The sequence below is a fragment of the Gorilla gorilla genome, chromosome 8 (assembly GCF_029281585.2).
Source record: "Gorilla gorilla gorilla isolate KB3781 chromosome 8, NHGRI_mGorGor1-v2.1_pri, whole genome shotgun sequence".
Classification (NCBI taxonomy): Eukaryota; Metazoa; Chordata; class Mammalia; order Primates; family Hominidae; genus Gorilla; species Gorilla gorilla.
Window position 1 is genome coordinate 109635149 of NC_073232.2, and position 19248 is coordinate 109654396.

The 19248-nt window shown below is 54.4% G+C and overlaps 1 protein-coding gene across 5 annotated transcripts in view; it reads right to left on the reverse strand.

Moving 5' to 3' along the window:
- The window catches only part of RRP12 (ribosomal RNA processing 12 homolog), a 69059-nt gene continuing 49811 nt past the window's right edge, over nucleotides 1–19248 (reverse strand). For all 5 annotated transcript variants that reach the window (XM_055352632.2, XM_055352633.2, XM_063710347.1 and 2 more), the window contains 19 exons: nucleotides 17144–17208; nucleotides 16889–17051; nucleotides 16360–16514; nucleotides 16047–16114; nucleotides 15384–15477; nucleotides 14231–14389; nucleotides 14024–14104; nucleotides 13763–13868; nucleotides 13475–13582; nucleotides 12736–12893; nucleotides 10356–10447; nucleotides 10057–10224; nucleotides 9761–9936; nucleotides 9423–9548; nucleotides 7152–7201; nucleotides 3849–3921; nucleotides 2246–2313; nucleotides 1845–1927; nucleotides 1–496 (listed from right to left, as the gene is read on the reverse strand). In XM_055352632.2, the coding sequence (XP_055208607.2) occupies nucleotides 394–496; nucleotides 1845–1927; nucleotides 2246–2313; nucleotides 3849–3921; nucleotides 7152–7201; nucleotides 9423–9548; nucleotides 9761–9936; nucleotides 10057–10224; nucleotides 10356–10447; nucleotides 12736–12893; nucleotides 13475–13582; nucleotides 13763–13868; nucleotides 14024–14104; nucleotides 14231–14389; nucleotides 15384–15477; nucleotides 16047–16114; nucleotides 16360–16514; nucleotides 16889–17051; nucleotides 17144–17208 (2096 nt within the window). In that variant the 3' untranslated portion in view covers nucleotides 1–393. The remainder of the gene's footprint in view (nucleotides 497–1844; nucleotides 1928–2245; nucleotides 2314–3848; nucleotides 3922–7151; nucleotides 7202–9422; nucleotides 9549–9760; nucleotides 9937–10056; nucleotides 10225–10355; nucleotides 10448–12735; nucleotides 12894–13474; nucleotides 13583–13762; nucleotides 13869–14023; nucleotides 14105–14230; nucleotides 14390–15383; nucleotides 15478–16046; nucleotides 16115–16359; nucleotides 16515–16888; nucleotides 17052–17143; nucleotides 17209–19248) is intronic.

Genomic DNA, 19248 nt, shown 5'->3' on the forward strand with positions numbered 1-19248 from the left:
TGCAGGATGAGACACATTTATTCTACATCTGGTCACAATAAATCTCACCCAGACCACAGGCAGGATGCCACGTGGCTACAAGCAGCTGGCGGAAATGGAGATCATCTGTTCTGGTGCTCATGGCTACTCTGGGCAGAAAGCAAAGATGCCTCATGGCACCTACTCAGAGGCACTGAGGCCACATTCCCATCTCCAGGCACCAGGGATGTCTCTGAAGGGTGATTCCATTTGGAGTTTCCAAAATCCAGGACTTCTGAGAGCCAAGCCCTAGTTCCAAGTCATCCTGAGTCCAGGCTCTGCCAGAATCTTGAGCACCTGGAGCTGGTGGCAAGGCAGCCTGGGGGCTGAAAGGGCCTCAGACTGGACCACAGGGCAGCCCAGGGGCCCTGGGCCTCAGGGTCGACGATCCTTTCTGCGGTTTTTGTGTCCCACCTGGGAACCTCGCCGGGCAGCCTTCACCAGGCCTTTGAACTGTCCCTGCAGCTTCATCTTCTTCCTGCAGGGCCAAGGAACAGAAGGGTCACATCTGGCTGAGAATAGGAGGCCCCCTCCTGATGCCAAATGATGGCTCACCCCCAGCGCCAGCAGGGATGAGAAGGGGGCCTCCAGGTGGTGGCCAGCACATGAACTAGGCAGACCACACGTGGTTCCAGCTTCCACACAGCTCATGTCCTGACCTGGACGTTCCACTTTGGCACAATTATCCCCCTGGAAACAGGCCTCCCTTCCATTTTTCCTCTAATGTATGTCCAGAGAAGGTCAAAGCTCCCTCTGCCCACCCATCCCTCCATTGAAAGGTAACTTACAATCCGCAGAAGCTAGAACTTTACAACACCATTTCCCTAGTAACATTAGTTTCCAAAGCAGTCCTACACATAACCCAATTTAAGGGCCAAAGTCAGAAACAACTCTAATCTCCTACCAATAAAGGGATTAGAAAAGCAAATTATACAAAGCTATTAAAAATGATGACTATGGCTGGGCGCGGTGGCTCATGCCTGTAATCCCAGCACTTTGGGAGGCCGAGGCGGGCAGATCACGAGGTCAGGGGATCAAGACCATCCTGGGTAACACAGTGAAACCCCGTCTCTACTAAAAATACAAAAAAATTAGCCGGGTGTGGTGGCGGGTGCCTGTAGTCCCAGCTACTCCGGAGGCTGAGGCAGGAGTATGGCGTGAACCCGGGAGGCAGAGCTTGCAGTAAGCCGAGATCGTGCCACTGCACTCACTCCAGCCTGGGTGACAGAGCGAGACTCCGTCTCAAAAAAAAAAAAAAAAAGACTATGTAGAGTATGTAGAGTATGTAAATACCAGAAAACATCTGTATGACATAATATCATGTTTAAAGAAGCAGTTCAGGGCCGGGCACGGTGGCTCGTGCCTGTAATCCCAGCACTTTGGGAGGCTGAGGCATGCAGATCATGAGGTCAAGAGATCGAGACCATCCCAGCCAACGCGGTGAAACCCCATCTCTACTAAAAATACAAAAATTAGCTGGGCATGGTGGCGCGCGCCTGTAGTCCTAGCTACTCGGGAGGCTGAGGCAGAAGACTAGCTTGAACCCGGGAGGCAGAGATTACAGTGAGCCAAGATCGCACCACTGCACTCCAGCCTGGCGACAGAGCAAGACTCTGTCTCAAAAAAATAAAAAAATAAAGAAGCAGTTCAAGTCAGTAATACAGGTAGGTACCAGCTACATGATATAGGTGCACGTTAAAAAAAAAAAGCTGGAAGAGACTCAAATTGAGTTGAGAGTTTAATAAGGCCTTCCCTTCTTTAGAGCACTCTGCTCCCTCATCCCCACCCATCCTCCAGCCCCCAGCCTGCCTGGCACAGCGTCATACCTGCGGTTGAGCTTGCTTCTGTTGAGGGGGATGTAGGCATAGGGATCCGGCCGGCCTTTCTTCTTCACATCACCTTTTGCTTTCTGCTCACCCAGAGAAACAGAGTCAGCAAGGAGGGTGGGGTTCCCCTTCTGTCCCTGCCCTAGACTTGACAGGCCCCATAACCTCCCTTCATCCTCTGCCTTAGGTGGTGCCAAAGAGCTCCTGTATCCTTGGAAGGCCATTCAATAAGGTCCCCCATTTCAGATGCCACAAGGTCTTGGCATCTGAACCCCTTCTTCTTTCCTGGCCTCAGTTGAGTTCCAGGAAGGTGCCTCTCAGGACAGTGCACAGCTCCTCCTTGCCCCTCCCTGGCACCTGTCCAGTGCCAGGAGACCCCATGCCCTACATGCAGCGCTTACCTTGGCCTTGTATTCGGCCCCAGGCATAGCCTTCTTGGCCACAGGGCGATGAATGCCAGAGCCTCCAGCTATGGGGAGAACACAGGACCACGAGTCAGGCAAAGCCAGGGCAGCCCCCTCCAGAAAGGCAATGGGCACCCTCTCTGAGAGAGCTGCAAGGGAGCAGATGAGTGAAGGCCAGGAACTTGGCTCTGTCCCCTATCAAACCAGGACAAAGACCTTCCTCGAGGAGGGACTGTCTGGTGATTTGACAGTTAGATCACTGGGCTCCTCAGACTGACCTAGAAGCCTTACAGCTTACCAGAGACCTCTGGGAACACATATATTCTCCGCTAACACACTAACAAAAAATAACCCATATTCTCCAAAGTCAGACAGAATTCAGCCAGCCAGCCAGCCAGGTTCAACTCCCAGCTCTGCCACTTACAGCTCCAACCTCAGGCAAGCCTCTTAACCTCATCTGTAAGAGAAGCCATTTTAGGCTTTCCCTTCTTATCTCATTTGGGTTTCACACAAACACTGAGATAGCAGGTAGCTATTTAACCCATTGTAACAGATGTGAACACTGTGGCTTAGAGAGATCAAGATCCTTGCCCAAGGTCAGCTGTCTTCTCCAGCCTGGACTTCAACATTCAACGACAAGCTGTGGATGGAATCCTACCATGCCAGCTCAGGAGGACTCTCTGAGATGACCAGCACGAACCACCCCCAATCCTCATGTTTTTGCAGATGAGAAACTAGAAGCTCAGAGACAGACAGTGTAACCAGGCCAAGGTCACACAGCTAAGCAGAGGTTGGGCAAGCAGCCCTGACCCCAGGTCTCTGCCTCATCAGTTGGCAGGTACTCCTGCCTCAGCATCACTCCATCCCAGGGCACAGTAGGTGAGCTGGCCCTGGCTCATGGGTGCCACAGGCGGAGGAGCCACGAGGTTGTGCAGCTGCATTATGATGCTCTAGGGCTGAGGACACACCAGCTACTGGAATCAGAGGCTTCCCACAGGAGCCCCTAGACCTCCAGATGCAAAGCAAGGGCTCTGCTGCAAGGGCTTGGGGGCAGGGGTCCTGCACGGCTACCCTGGGAGGAAGGAAGCAGAGGTGAAGCCACCTTGGCACTTCTAGCAGCTGCTCTAGGAGGGCAACAGCTGATGGGCCCAGAGATAGAAATAGAGGGGAATCCTCTGGCCAGACCCAATACCAACCTTCCCAGTTCCCAGCCCCGGCACTGGCCAAGTGGCTTCTCTAAACCCAGCCTGACTCGGTTGGTGCTCTTAGGGTGACCAAGAGAGGCAAGCAGCTTGCAGAAGGGACAGACTCAAGCCTCTTGGGAGGCCTGGGCGGGTGGGAAGGAGCTGCGGCTCAGGGCTCCTCAGAAGGCTGGTAGTTCCATGCACAGATCTCCTAACCCGTAGGCTCTCTCACACCTCCAGGGCCCCTTAGACTCCAGGCCCATCTTGAGTGTCATATCAGCCAACCTCTGTTGGTGCCAAGTGAGTGCAACGAGGCTGTGCACCCTCATGGCCCTGCCACCCCTTCCTGTGACTCCCCTCCCTAATGCAGGTGACAGGAATCCATGTGTCCCAGGAGAGAGGAGTGGAAGCCTCACCTTGGTACTCAGGGGGTATCTCCAGCTCCTCCTCCTCAGCCTCTTTCTGGTGCTTGAGCTTCTGGTGCTTTTTCTATAGAGAGAGAATAGGTGGGTAGTGAGTGAACCAGGGGATGTGCCCACCCTCGGGAATGCCAACGTAACAGCAGAGTACCCTGCATCAAGCAGGAGAGGCCCTCTGCTAAGCACCCCACCTCTCACTTACAGATGGGGAAACTAAGGCCCAGAGAGGGCAAGGAACTGTCCAAGATCACAAAGCCAGGCAGTGCAGAAGAGAAGCTCTGGCCACGTCCTGACTGCCGGGCTGGTGGCGGCCGCTCCTGCTCTGCCTTTCCACTCTGGGCCCCACCCAGGCCTGCAATTGCCCAGAGGGCTTCTGACATCAGCTTACCCAGCCTTGCTAATGGGGAAAATGAGGTCCCTGGCCTCTTCAGAGAGAATAGCTTTACCAGTTCTTTGCTTCACACAAACCCCACCCCACTCTATTAATCACTCACTTACTGATCCCCTACTAAGTGCCAGGCCCTGGGGACACAGGGCACAAGATCTAGTTCCTGTGCTCCAGGGGCTCTCAGGCGGGTGGGAGACCCCTGCTCAAGCCAGTCATCACTAATCCTCAACAATGCTACCATCCCAGCAGGTATGAGCACGGACAGTGAGACACGTCAGCTCGTCAATTATATTCAACAGGAAGTGACAGAGCACCTACTGTGCGCCTGGCGCTGTGTTAGGCAGTCCAAGGGAAGGAGGGAGAGCCCGACAGCAGCCCCAGCCCACCAGATGTGAGCCTAGAACCAACAACCAGGCCAGGCAGAGGCACGCTGTGCAGGGAGCGCAGGCAAACAGAGGCGGCCCCAGCTGGCAAGGCTGGTCCCTGCACTGTGGTCTGTGCCACTGTGCCCCAGAAACCTCTAGAAACTGCAGATTCCCAGGGCTCCAGCTACCCAGGGGATCCAGAGGCCAACCAGGGGAAAGGTATCCCAGGTAAAGGGATCAGCCTGGGCAGAGCGAACAGGCTGCAGCACACACAGGGTGTGCCTGGGAGACGGGGGACTCCAGGTCCACTGGCCGAAGCCCAGCTGAGTGGGCTCCTAGTGGAGAAACAGGAACTGGGAGGAAGCTGACTCCGACTGCAGCGTAGGGGATGATGGCTGAGCTGGCTCTTGGTTCAGCTGGTGCTTGGCCAACAGCCCAGTCCGCTGGCCTTGAATGGAGGCAGCTACTTGAACCCCAGCACTTCATGCTCCCACAATGGTTGGCCGAGGAGTTAGAACTTGGCCGGGCCCGGTGGCTCACGCCTGTAATCCTGGCACTTTGGGAGGCTGAGGTGGGCGGATCACAAGGTCAGGAGTTCAAGACCAGCCTGACCAACATGATGAAACCCCATCTCCACTAAAAATACAAAAATTAGCTGGGCGTGGTGGCACGCACCTGTAATCCCAGCTACTCAGGAGGCTGAGGCAGGAGAATCACTTGAACCCGGGAGGGGTAGGTTGCAGTGAGCCGAGATTGCGCCACTACACTCCAGCCTGGCGAAAGAGTGAGACTTCATCTCAAAAAAAAAAAAGAGTTAGAACTAAGTGCCATGCAAGAAACCCTCTGGGGGTCTCAGTGGCAGGAGCCAGCCACAGAGTGCAGCGGCCCTGGGGCCCTCTCAGTGCCTGGAGACAAGGCATCTGCTCAGTCCCGCTCTGCCCGGGGCAGTGGGGGACATCCTTAGAAAGCCGTGGTCGGTTCTCCCTGGCCAGGAAGAGGAGTAGGCTGCCAAGGATCTGCAAAGCCACATGTGAAGATTTGCTTAAGGAACCCAGGAGGCTTTGACTGGAAAAAGATTTCCAGGAAAAGTGAATAATCAAGTCACCACGGCTTACTTTGCATCACTAAGTGGCAAGCACTGTACACAGAAACCAAGACTTGAGCCCAGGCAGTCTGGGCCCAGAGACACACGTTTGGCAGACGACTGCCATCACCTGGAAAGGGAGACTAGACTGGCCTGAGGGTGGCCTCTTGGAGGGGCCCATGTCAGACTAAGCAGAGGAAGGACTCCCGGTAGGTGAAGCTGTCCCACAGGAGTGGTTGCCTGGGCGCAGAGAGGGGCAGGAGGGTTTTCAGCAGAAGCCCCACTGCTTTTCCTCAAGGGCATCCCAGAGGGGCTTCCCACATCAGAGGCTGCTCAGGTCCTCAGCTACTCTCTGACCCAGGACTCTGGATATGTACTCAGCTCTTCAAACAGAATTCTGTGCTGTCACAATGCTCTAATAACAAAGCTCCTCCTCGGGCCACACTGGGCAGATGGACACTTGGCAAGGCATATGGGCAGACATTGACAAATATGATGCCAATGAAAACGGGGATGTGGGGGAAGTCTGTAACACGTCAGGCACTATGCTAATGCACTTTACACGCCCAATCTTACCAAACTGTCCCAGTGACTCCACCAGGTGGTCTATTTATAACCCCACTTTACAGATCAGGAATTGAGGCTTTAAAAGGTTAGGCTGAAGCCAAGATGGGACCCCAGAGTCTGCCGCTTCCCCACCGATATCACTATACACCTGATGTAGGCTCCTGTCACCTACGGGTGGTGCCCAGGAAGGCTGGATGGGCTGGGGCATAGTCTGGAAGGACAGAGAGGGAAGAAACTGCTCCAGAATGGAAATGTTCCACTGAGCTTGAGACTGACAAGTGTTGGGTGACGGGTTGGGCCCACATCACCCTTGTTGGTTCAGGTGGGGCAGCTGAGAGGCTGTTTCCATCCTGGGAGGCAGCACTGCCAGGTCAACAGGGGTAATGGTGGCAAAGAGGTTGAATTCCTGCGCTTAGGAGACTGGAAAACCAGGGTTCAAATTCCTGGTTTGCACAGACTGAGCCCTGTGACCCTGGGCAGGCTACTTACCTCTGTACGCTCCTCTGGTCACTGGGACAACGGAGTCCCTATCTTCGTGAGGCTATGTGGGGCCCTCAGCACAGTGCCGGGCGCACAGCCATGCTCCCCAACGGTGGATGCCCCCACCCCATGCAGGAGCACACAGGGAAGCTGCTGCCCTTGCCCCTGCATAGCACATGCCCTCGCTAGAGAGACAAGGTCTCTGCCTTCTTTCTCCTTTAGTAACTAGACAACCATCACCCTGTCCTGCCTGGCACCCACAGCCTTCTGGACCGCCTGCTATGCACACCTGTGAGGATGCACTGAGCATTCCAGAAACAGGGCAGTTCCAATGTCTACGTGTGGTGGGGGTGAGAAGCTGTGGAGCCCAGGCTTAGGTCTGAAGCCCTAGCCCCCCATCTGCAGGAACTACTCACACTCCTGATGATCACATCTTCCATTAGGTCAGCCATCTCTTCATCTTCGCCTGGAGCCAAAAAAGAGAGGCCCATGAGCGCTGTGGGAGCTCCTCAAAACCTACCCTTTCCTTCTGCCCCCTCCTGGCTCACCAGGCTGAGGGGCCACCAACTCCGGCCCCAGAAAATTGCCTTCCTCAGACCAATATCATCCTTCTGCTAGAAGAGATAAGACCCCATAGCACTGCCCCTTTCTCCTTCCCACCCTAGGCCCTAGAGATAACGGCCCCTCAAAGAAGTGGTGATCCTACTTTTGAGGTGAATATGGCTTCGTTTGAAACTTTTCTTTTCCCACTCACCCACCCTTCATCTGTTTGAGATTTGAAGAAAGCCCCAGGTTCCGGGGGAGTCAGGCGCTCCCACAGCCCCATACACGCCCCCACTGTGCCAGGAAGGCTTCATTCTCCTGTTTGAAATCTCTGCCCCATGCAGTATGTGCTGGGCTCCATGTGGGAATATAAAGTATGAAACTGACCAGTTGGAGGGAAGAGAAACTCAGGCAAAGTCAATCAACAACCAAAAGACGATAGAGAGCACGTGACCAGCCATGTGTGGTGGCTCACACCTGTAATCCCAGCACTCTGGGAGGCCGAGGTGGGAGGATCACCTGAGGTCAGGAGTTCGAGACCAGTCTGCAACATGGCAAAACCCTATCACTACTAAAAATACAAAAATTAGCTGGGCATGGTGGCGCACGCCTGTAGTCCCCGATACTTGGGAGACTGAGGCAGGAGACTCGCATAAACTCAGGACATGGAGACTGCAGTGAGTTGAGATCAAGCCACTGCACTCCAGCCTGAGTGACAGAGCGAGACTCTATCTCCAAAGAAAGCACATGACCAAGGGCTGAAGACTGGGTTTCCTCTGGGCTTGGCAGGAGTTCTGGGGGAATCAGGCCTAAAGGCTGAGGTGCCCAGGAAGGACTACAAAAGGAGCTTTGAGCTGAATCCTGAAGAGCAGGGGGGTTTGGAAAGGCAGAGAGAAAGGGGAGGGGTCCTGACAGCCTCAGGAATGCCTGGGCACCAAGGGGGACAGGAGATGGGAAAGTATACAGGGGCAAGAGAGGAGCAGAGAAGACACTAGACACGGAAGTATAACAGGCACATGTACACCAAGTACATACGCTGTACCCATTACACCGATTCATCTTCATTCCAACCCGGAAAAGTGGGTATTAGGATTGTATGATATCCACTCGGAAGCAAGGAAATGGAGCTAAGGAGAGGCTGACCGAGCGGTTGCAGTCATGTGGCTGGTGAGTTGGGTGCATGTGGAGCGGTGAGGCTCCAGTTAGGAGGTGCAGTGAGACAAGGGCCCAGAGCTCGCAGCACTGGGAACCAAACAAAGGGACGACAGGTGTGTTCTTGAAGACTTAGGTGTTTTTTTTTTTGTTTTTTTTTGTTTTTTTGAGACAGAGTTTCGCTCCGTCGCCCAGGCTGGAGTGCAGTGGCACAATCTTGGCTCACTGCAAGCTCTGCCTCCTGGGTTCACGCCATTCTCCTGCCTCAGCCTCCTGAGTAGCTGGGACTACAGGTGCCCGCGACCACGCCCGGCTAATTTTTTGTGTTTTCAGTAGAGTTGGGTTTTAACCGTGTTAGCCAGAATGGTCTTGATCTCCTGACTTCCTGATCTGCGCGCCTTGGCCTCCCAAAGTGCTAGGATTACAGGCGTGAGCCATCACGCCTGGCGAAGACCTAAGTGTTTCTTAGCTAATGGCTGGATATGTGGAGAGGGGCCAAGAAAGACTAAAGAGAGCTCCGAGATGCCACACCGGAGGGACTCATGGGCAATGTGAGACATTGGGATTGGGAAGTTGGGAGGATTTCAGCCTCTGGCTCTTTCTGCCTCTAAATCATCTTCAGGGCCTTAGCCAAGTTTGCATTTTAAAAAAAAAAAAAAAAAAGAGGAAGAAAGAAAAGGCGAAAGGAAGAGGAGGGGGAGGAGGAGGAGAAAAACAGAAGAGACTAACAGCGTATCACACACAGTAAGGGGAAGTACCATTTCTAATAGTTTCCTTTGAGTTAAATATGTATTGTATAAATGGCTCGGTTACAACATAAAAAGATTTCTTAATGTTTCTCAAAAAAAGTTTGAGAAACTCAAAAAGTTTGAGGAAGCTGCCGAGAGAAGAGCTTCTCTGGTCTGTTTTTACCCACGCTTCCTCAGCAAGTGATCACCGAAGGAATAAGTGAACACGGTGAATGAATGAATGGACAAGCACGTTGGGCCCACCTTTGGCGCCTTCCTCTTCCTCCATCTTGTTGCCGTCTGCCTCCTCCCTTATGATCAGCCGGCCATCGGCGCTCACCTTGAAGCCATGGTCCTTCTTCCTGCCCCGGCCTGGCCCTGGCTGTGTGGCTGGGGTGGAGAGTTTGGCATGAGAAGGTGGAAGGCCAGTCCCATGCTACTCACCCTCATCATGACCAACAAGCCCGGCTCAGGGAACCCAAATGGGCGCCTCTCAGCCCTGTCCATGGGCCTGTCATGGATGCCACCCCCTACCCACCACCTGAGAACCTGGCACCATGGCAAGTCTGTTTTCTGAGTGCACTGGCCAGCCCTGTGCTTACCCAGGACTCGTTGGGCCACCTTGGGATCCAGGAAGTTGAGGGGCTCGTCCCCACCACCCTCTTTCAGCCATGCCTGGCTCCTCTGTCGTGCCAGCTTCCGCTGCTCCTTGCCTCGACTTCTTTCCTCCTCCTCATTGTCCTCCTCGTCCTCTGAGTCAGCTAAAATCTCCTCAATGCTAAGGACAAAAAGCCCCCAGTCAGAGTGCTCCCAGGAGAGGCGGGGGTCAGCGGGTATTGCCTGGGCAGGCCCTTGGGTTGGGGGGACACCAGGTCCCATGGCCCTAACATGGTCTCACCTGTCACCTTTGCCCTGGGCGGGCTCCTCCTCCTCGTCCTCCTCTTCTTCCTCCTCCACGGCAGCCTGGCTCAGGGCTCGGTGCCTCTTGGCCCGGGCCTCAGCTTTCCGGATGTTGACCAGGACTTTGTGGTACTCCTCGGGCAACAGCCTTTTCACCAGCTCAAATCTGGGAGTGGCAAGGAAGGGCTGGTGAGAGGCACTGGCCAGACAGCATGACCCAGATGTAGTGTCCCTGGTAAGACTGGAAATCCTCGGCCCCTCGCTTGCCCTACCCCCGCCCCTGCTCAGTGCACAGACCCAAACTTGCGGATGAACTTGGTGAACAGGTTCCGAAGCTTCATGCGGAAGTGCCGCCGCATGTCATCTGAAAGCTTCCCAATGGCTTCCATCTGCCGGACAGAGCACCAGGTTTTCAGGGAGGCGAGCCTTCCATGCTGCGCCCCCTTTACTGCTGTCCAGCCCAGGGACGCAGCATGATCAAGCCCAGCTGAGGGGAGGGTTAGCGCGGCCCTGCTCCTGGCCCACACCTTGGCCCAGTCATGCTTCCCTCGGGTGGGCAGGCCCCATCTTTCCCCTGCACTCTCCTTCAGGACACAGGCCTGAGCACCCTCGCAAGATGAGAGCTTTAGTCTTCTCAACAGCGCTTGGTACTTGACATATATCCTCTCCTTGAATCCTTGGACCACCCCTGAGATACATGCTATCACCCCGTTTATAGAAGAGGACACGGCAGCACAGAGGATAAAGTATTTGCTAAATGGCCATAGAGGTGGGAGTTCAGCCCAGACTCATCTAATGCTGCGGCTCCCGCTTTGCCCCAGCACCCCAAGATTTCTCTTGGTCCCCTATGTCCCTTCCATCTCACTGCATTCTGCTCTGGCTGGATTCCTCTTAAGCCTTCACCTGGCCCAGTCTGGGTTACATGTGCAGGTGGCAGATCTTATCTCCAGTGACTCCCAAACCGGCTAGGGGATAGGGTCCGCGTCTACTCCTTTTTTTTGGGATGGAGTCTCGCTCTGTTGCCCAGGCTGGAGTGCAATGGCACGATCTCAGCTCACTGCAACCTCCACCTCCCGGGCTCAAGCAATTCTCCTGCCTCAGCTTCCTGAATAGCTGGGATTACAGGTGCCTGCTATCACGCCTGGCTAATTTTTGTATTTTTAGTACAGACAGGGTTTTACCATACTGGCCAGGCTGGTCTCGAACTCCCAACCTCAGGCGATCCGCCCACCTTGGCCTCCCAAAGTACTGGGATTACAGGTGTGAGCCACTGTGCCTGGCTTTTTTTTTTTTTTTTTTTTGAGACAGAGTCATGCTCTGTCACCCTGGCTGGAGTGCAATGGCATGGTCTCGGCTCATTGCAACCTCCGCCTCCCAGGTTCAAGCAATTCTCACACCTCAGCCACATGAATAGCTGGGACTACAGGTGCGCACCACCATGCCTGGCTAATTTTTGTATTTTTTAGTAGAGATGGGGCTTCACCATGTTGGCCAGGCTGGTCTCGAATTCCTGACCTCAAGTGATCCACCCACCTTGGCATCCCAAAGTGCTAGGATTATAGGTGTGAGCCACCGCTCCTGGCCTCCCCAACCACTCTTTGAAGGGCTTCTATAAATCCCTTTTTTTTGAGACAGAGTCTTGCTCTGTCACCCAGGCTGGAGTGCAGTGGTGCACTCTTGGCTCACTGCAACCTCCGCCTCCCAGGTTCAAGTGATTCTCCTGCCTCAGCCTCCCGAGTAGCTGGGATTACAGGCACCTGCCACCACGCCCAGCTAATTTTTGTATTTTTAGTAGAGATGGGGTTTCACCATGTTGGCCAGGCTGGTCTCAAACTCCTGAACTCAAGTGATCTGCCTGCCTTGGCCTCCCAAAGTGGTGGGATTACAGGTGTGAGCCACTGCAGCCGGCCAGGGCTTGTATAAATTCGAATAACTCCATGATGGATCACTGCTCTAGCTGTTCTCCCCACCTTTGGTCCCTAGTTAGGCTGCAGGCTCCGAGGGCAGTGGGAGGGCCTGCTGATTCTCATCTGTCCCTTCCTATCTTGAACCCAAGGTCAGACCCAAAGAAAATATGCAAGAGGGACCCAGAGGTCTGATGTGACTCAAGCCAGTCACACATGGGAAACTGAGGCAGTAGGTACAGTGCACAGCTTGGCTGGAAGCCTATGCCAGCCTGGGCAAGGCTTCTCTTGGGCAGGAGAGGGCCAGGGACCCTATACCAAGGGGCTCTTCAGATCCTTCTGCAGCCCAGCAGGGGACCCAAAGGAATGGCCTCTAACCAGCAAGGTCAAAATGCAAGATGGGAAAAAAAAAAAGGCAAGATGAGGGGGTCCTGTGGAGGGACAGCCCAGCGTCTGAGTCCCATGATCTGGAAAATCTCTGGCCTCAGTTTCTCCATCTGTAAAATGAGGAGTGGCCCTGCCCGTGGGCCTTTGCCCTGAAGAGCCCCTGTTGCTTTCCACGTAGGGCTCTGGGGTGAAGAAAGCCACCTGGGCAGTGTGCCCCCTCCTTGCCTCCACCTGACAGGCATTCCCCTATGGTCCCTTTTAGGGCTCCTTAATGACCTCTGGCTACAAAAAAAAGTTTGAAACTTGCTGGCCTCGAAGCTTGCCGGGTCCATGCCAACAGCTCAGAGGCCACCCTGCTACCTGCTAAGGGGAACGGGGACACTCACCACCAGCTGCACATGTTTGGCCAGGTGCGCCACGTCCATGACAGTCACCGCCACCTTGATGAAGCCCAGTGCAGACTTGACCACGTCACGGGTGCGGGAGGCCAGAAGCAGGCACACATTCTCCAGCAGCTGCTCCACTGTGCTGGTCCCCATCAGACCTGTGGCAGTGAGGGGGTCACTAAGACACCCAGGACCCCACTCAGACCCAAACCTTCCCCACTGGAAAACAGCCACTCAAGTGTCAGTAGAAGCTGACATTGAGAGCCTTTCCGTATGCCCGGGATGGTTCCAATCACGCTCCATGGAGTGGTCTTGGGTCCTTTCGTCACCCTGAGGTGGGTGCTATTTCTTGCTTCCATTTTAGAGATAAGAAACTGAGGTGCTAAGAGGCTAATCAAGCTGTTCTAGGTCTCATGTGGTTGCCAAGAGGCAGGACTAGGACTAAAATCCAGGCATCGGCCCTAACCACCTCCTAACCACTCTGACAGTGGGATGCAGGGCCACTGGACTGCACAGTCACACGCGGGGACAGACCTGAGGAAGGTGCCTTGGCATAGCCGCAAGGGCGGGAGGCAGCACAAGGGCAGGAAGGGAGACAGGGAGGCAAACTGGGCTGGGTGTGGCTTTTCTTACTTCCTCCAGGCACCTTTTCCCAGTTCCAGGAGCCACCTTATCCTGACCTTTTGGGCATCTTCCTAATCTGAGGGCTTCTCAGGCCTTCTAGGAAATAAGCATTTACCTTTAAACTCGAAAAGGAGGTGGGTCAGGGCCAGGATGCTGCAGCTGACCATGGTCACCGCGCCCACCAGGCCAGGGTAGATCAGGACGAGGTAGCGCTGCAGGGCCTCTGGGGACAGAGACCAACGTGGGTCAAGCAGGAAGCACCCACCAGGTAGGGGGGCTGAGGGCCAGAGAGGAGCAGCCTGCCCAGGGCCAGGGCACGGAGCTCTCCCCACCTTTTTTGAGGGGTGCTTCCCCCCACCCAGTCTGTGAGCAGAGTGTCCACCCCCAGCCCCCTGGGCCTTACCTTCCTGGTTCGAGCCAAACCTTAGGAAAGCATGGCCCATCTCCACGAGCAGTGCAAAAGCGTTCTTCCGTGCGCCCACCGACACCTCCTTGGTGCACAGGATCACCTGGCCAAGACAACTCCATCAGCATCTGCTCCCTGAGCCATCCGCCCGGGAAGCGAATCGAGTCCTCCCACTCCCATCACTGCCCTCCCTGGATCCTGAGGCCCTTAAGAGCCACATTCCAGGGACCCCCCTCCAAAACACACCCGCACACTCACCTCTGGGATGAGGGCAGTGATGAACTCCTCGTGTTCAGCCGAGAGCTTCCTCACGATGTGTAGGAGGCACTTCAAACGGGGCTGTGGGCAAATGGCTACCAGTCAGGACTGCTCAATGCTACCTCCACCCAACAAGCCTCAACAGTGGCTCCTTTCCTGGTGTTGCCCAGGCTCCCTCGGCAGAGCGGGTGGCCCTAGAGCCCTCACCCTCTTGGCGGGTGAGGAGGTGCTCCGCAGCGAGTCCAGCAGTGTCTTCTTCAGGTCCTCCAGGTGGCTCTGCACGAAGAGGGCCCCGGGGCCCTGAGGACTGGCACACACCTCCTCCAGCACTCGGTAGGCCTTCTTCTGCACCCCGTGGGCCTTGCTCTGGCAGACAGGAACCGGTGAGGGAGGCCTGGGGCTCACTCCCTGTCCAATGCTATCCATGGAGCATCCCCCAGCACTGGAGGGATTCTGAGCAGGGGTCCGTGGGGGCTCATGTGGCTTGACAGAGGACCAGTGGAGTGTGGACAGCGAGTGGCTAACTCCTGGGCGAGGCACAGGGGTTGGGGGTGTGTGCCGTGGGGCCCACCAATCCACTCCACTCACCCAGCTCTGGACAGTGCTCACTCCAGTGGCCTGAGCTCATGGTGCCTGGCACGCGCCAAGGCCTGCACATCTGCTGCTCTTTCTAGCCAGAGCACTCTTCTCTCTCCTTCCAAGACTGACAACTCCTTGCTCCTCCAAACCAGCTCTCTGTCACACTCCCCCAACCCCCAACGCCGGACACCTTTCCTGAGGTGACGTGGCCTGGCCCTGGATTTCCATGTCCACCTGCAGTGCTGCCCCAGAGCACTTCTCACACTGTTAGGTAACTGCTACTAAACTGTGGCAATGGGGGCAGCTTTCAGGGGGTCACTGCTGGGCTGAGATCTGCAGGGTTGCTGGCCACAGCAGAGGGCATTTCAAGCTGAGGACCCAAACCCTGCAAAGGCACAGATGGGGCCTGTTATATCAGGGAGGCTTAAGGCAGCTGAAGGAGGCTGCAGCAGGAGTAGAGGAGAGTGGACTGGGTGGGATAAAGCTCAGGCCGGTCTGGGATGGGCCTGCGGAGTGAGCCAGGCAAAGGAGCATGGCCTTGGTTCTACAAGAGTCACTCAGCAGGCAAGGCCTAAGCACAGCTGTGCATTTCAGTCCCTTTGGGACCTGCAAGACAGATGGGCTACACAGGACACAAAGAGAAGCCACTGCAGGAGAAAGCAGACAGGGACCTGATCTTGGGAAGCAGCAAGGGACAAAGACATGAAGACAGGCCCCACCTTCCCACGGCCCATCTGCCCCCAAGCGTGGCTGTGTGGGGCTCCTGGCCCCCGAGGCTCACCTCTAGGTAGGGCCGGATGGTGGAGTATAGCTTACTGATGGCGGCTTCGTCAGCACACGGAGCCAAGGCCACGACCAGGTCCAGGACAGACAATCTGCTCGGGGCAGGAGAACAAGGAGAGGGATGGGGAGCTGGAGAAGGGCGCAGACTACCAGTGTTCTTATGTCTACTGGGTATGGGGAGGTGGGAGAAGTCAGGGTGAGGACAAGGGGCTTGAAGGAGCTCATGAACAATAATAATAGCTAGCACCTAATTGAGCATTCATGATGTACCAGTCACCGTTCCTGGTGTTTTACACCTGCTAACTCCTTCAATCCTCACAGCAACCTTGTTGCAAGAACTATTATCATGCCCATTTTACAGATGAGGCCTTAGAGGCAGAATGGATAAGTAATTTGTCCAAGGTCACACAGCCCATGAGTGACGGGGCTGGGATCAGAACCTGGGCAGTGTATCTCCTGGGTCCTTGTTCCTCCCTACCAGACTAAATGGCCTCTCCAGGAAGAAGGAACTAGTCAGCACAGCCTCTCAGCACAGCCTGGAGAGTTAATACTTCAAGGCTTCCTTAAATAATGCAAGAGGGAACCCACAGTGCTTCTGCCAGATGCACCCTCCAGCTCCCTGGGCTGCTCCAGCTCAAGTGGGAGGCCCTGAGCATGTTACCTGGTAAAGTCAGAGCTGGCAGGGTCGAGCACCTTCTCACTGGCTTTTTCCAGGAGACTGTTCACCAACTTGTGGCCCCGAGGGAATGAGAAGGAGAGAGTCATTGGGGAGGAGCGAAAGAAAGCAGCAATGGCAGCAGTCCCAGAGCGGCCTCCCCACCATCAGCCCCCAGCCCTGCCCAAGCCATGACTGCTGGTATGTGCTCCAGAACGCAGAGACCCACGTGAGCCCTGGTGGGTAGGGTCTCGGCCTCTCTGACCCTGCCCACCTGAGAGCTCCCCTCCTCCCTCCTTCCCTCCCTTCCGTGGCTCACCTGAGTGTCAGTGATGGTGAGGTAAGTTCTGATGGTTTCCAGCACAGCCCGGCGAGGGGCTGGAGTGTCCCCGGCTGCCACGGGCTGCCCATACAGGTTGAAGAGGATCGGCAGAAAGTTCTTGGCAAAGCGACTCACTTCAGCACGGTCGGCCTCTGGTAAAAGGATCAAAGTTTGCACTAAAGGCACAGGAGTTGACTGTGCCTCAGTGGCTGCTGGGGCTGTGGCCCAGAGGCCCTCTCTTGGGGGAGCTGGCAGGACTTGGAATCCATGGGTTTGGGGCTCTCTGTGGCAGAAGCTGAGCCAGGGCATGGAGAACCTGGTGCCTCAGTGGCCTGTGGTCCTCGATGGCTCCAACCCCAGGGAGCCAGCAAAGTTATCCCCTGGGGTCTGCAGCAGAAGCAGCAAAGGATGAGCTCCAGAGGTGAGTTTCTGTGGCTCTGCCTGGCAAGGAGCGTAGCAAGCCAGGGGATGGGGCCAGGGACCTGTGTCATCCTCCCCAGCCCCCACTCCCACAGCCCACACGTACCTGCCTGGCAGCCCTTGGTGATGAGGGTGCGCAGGGCCTGGCACACGGTGACCCTCAGGTCTGGACGCTCGCTGATGGCCATGCCCAGCGTCCGTGCCAGCCCTTTGAAGGAGATGGCCACATCTGTAGGCCTTGTGCAGAACCCAGGCAGGAGTGTCCACATCTGGAGAAGGAGGGGACAATAAAGGAAGGTGACACGCAGCCACCTGTGCCCCTGTGTGCTTCTCCCCACGCCCTCCGCCAGCTGACCCTTACCTGCCACTGGAGTGTGTCGTAGATCTTAGATTCCACTGTGCTGCCTGCCTGAGCCAGGTCCATGGCTGCAGTGTGACAGAGGGACAGAGTGTGAGCCCAGCACCCTCCTGGCCAACGGCCTTATTTACCAAACCAAACCAAAAGCCCAATGATGAGGACAGGAATATGGGTGACTCCCCCCATCTCCATGAATTAAATCATACTTGTTCATTCTAAAATACTAAAATGAACCTATAATAAACAGAAAGCAAATGTCTCTCCATACTCTTACTCCCCCAGAGACAGCCTCTGTTTCTTGTTACTTTTTTATACTTCTTTAAACACATGGCCAATTTTTTTTTTTTTTTTTTTTTTGGTTTGAGACAGGGTCTCACTTTGTGGCCTAGGCTGGAATACAGTGGCGCAATCTGGGCTCACTGCAGCCTTGACCTCCCAGGCTCACGCAATCCTCCTACCTCAGCCTCCCAAGTAGCAGGGACTACAGGCGTGCATGCCACCACACCCAGCTAACTTTTTGTAGACATAGGGCTTCACCATGTTGCCCAGACTGGTCTCGAATTCCTAAGTTCGAGCGATCCACGTGCCTCGGCCTCCCAAAGTGCTGGGATTACAGGTGTGCAACACTGCACCCAGCCACATGCCCACTTTGTAAAACATAAACAGGGGCTGGGTGCAGTGGCTTACACCTGTAATCCCAGCACTTTGGGAGGCTGAGGCGGGCAGATCATGAGGTCAGGAGATTGAGACCATCCTGGCTAACATGGTGAAACCCCATCTCTACTAAAAATACAAAAAATTAGCCGGGAGTGGTGGCAGGCACCTGTAGTCCCAGCTACTCGGGAGGCTGAGGCAGGAGAATGGCGTGAACCCGAGAGGTGGAGCTTGCAGTGAGCCGAGATCGTGCTATTGCACAACAGCCTGGGTGACGGAGCGAGACTCTGTCTCCAAAAAAAAAAAAAAAAAAAAAACATAAAGAGGAATATACTATATATATAGCATTCTGTAACCTTGTTTACTTGACAATAAAGCTGGTAACATTTACTGAGCAAGTACTATGTGGTAGTCTGTGTAATGAGCACTTCACATGACTTTTTCATTTAATCCTCACAAAACTTGCCCATTTTAAGATGAGGAGCAGACCCTGGGAAATTAAACAAAACCTGCCCCAAGCCACGAACTGTGGAGTGGCGGAGTTGGGATATAAACCGTGTCTGTTCGACTCACCATCTGCTAAACTTGTCTGTCCCTACCTAGTGGTTTCTTTCTTTATAATGCCTACATCATATCCCAAAGTGGGACTTAAAAAATATTTTTGTAGAGACAGAGGTCTCACTCTGTTGCCCAGGCTGGCCTTGAACTTCTAGGCTCAAGCAATCCTTTCCTCAGCCTCCCAAGTAGCTGGAACTACAGGTGAGCCTACCACACCTGGCTAACTAAAAAAAAAAAAAAATTTTTTTATAGAGACAGGATCTTGCTATGTTGCCCAGGCTGTTCTTGAACTCTTGGCCTCACACAAACCTTCTGCCTCAGACTCTCAGAGTGTTGGGATTACAGGCGTAAGCTGCTGCATCTGGCCAAAAGTAGGGCTTTACCATAACTAATTTAACTGGAACCCTAATGAGAAAGATACTGGATGTGTTACAGTTTTTGCCAGTATAAGCCAATACTGTCAGGCACATCTTTGCTAGGAACATAAATCAGTACGCACTTGTCTATCTTCTCAGGACACATACCTGCGTGTAGTATTACCAGGACAAAGGGAATACATAACATCAGCCTTAAGAATAATGCCAGGGTTTATAGGTAACATTAATGATGGTGATTACCCTCATTTTGGGGGTTCATCTGTATTTTCTTTGATGGGCATATATTTCTATTGAAAATAGAACAAATTTTTCCTTTTTAATATCAGGAAAAACTTTAAGTTACTAATATGTGCACATTAATTCCAACATAGTAGAAATACAATACTATTTTTACACAGAAAAAAATGTAGCCAGACATGGTGGCTCACACCTGTAATCCCAGCACTTTGGGAGGCCAAGGCGGGTGGATCACTTGAGGCCAGGAGTCCGAGACCTGCCTGGCCAACATGGCGAAAACTT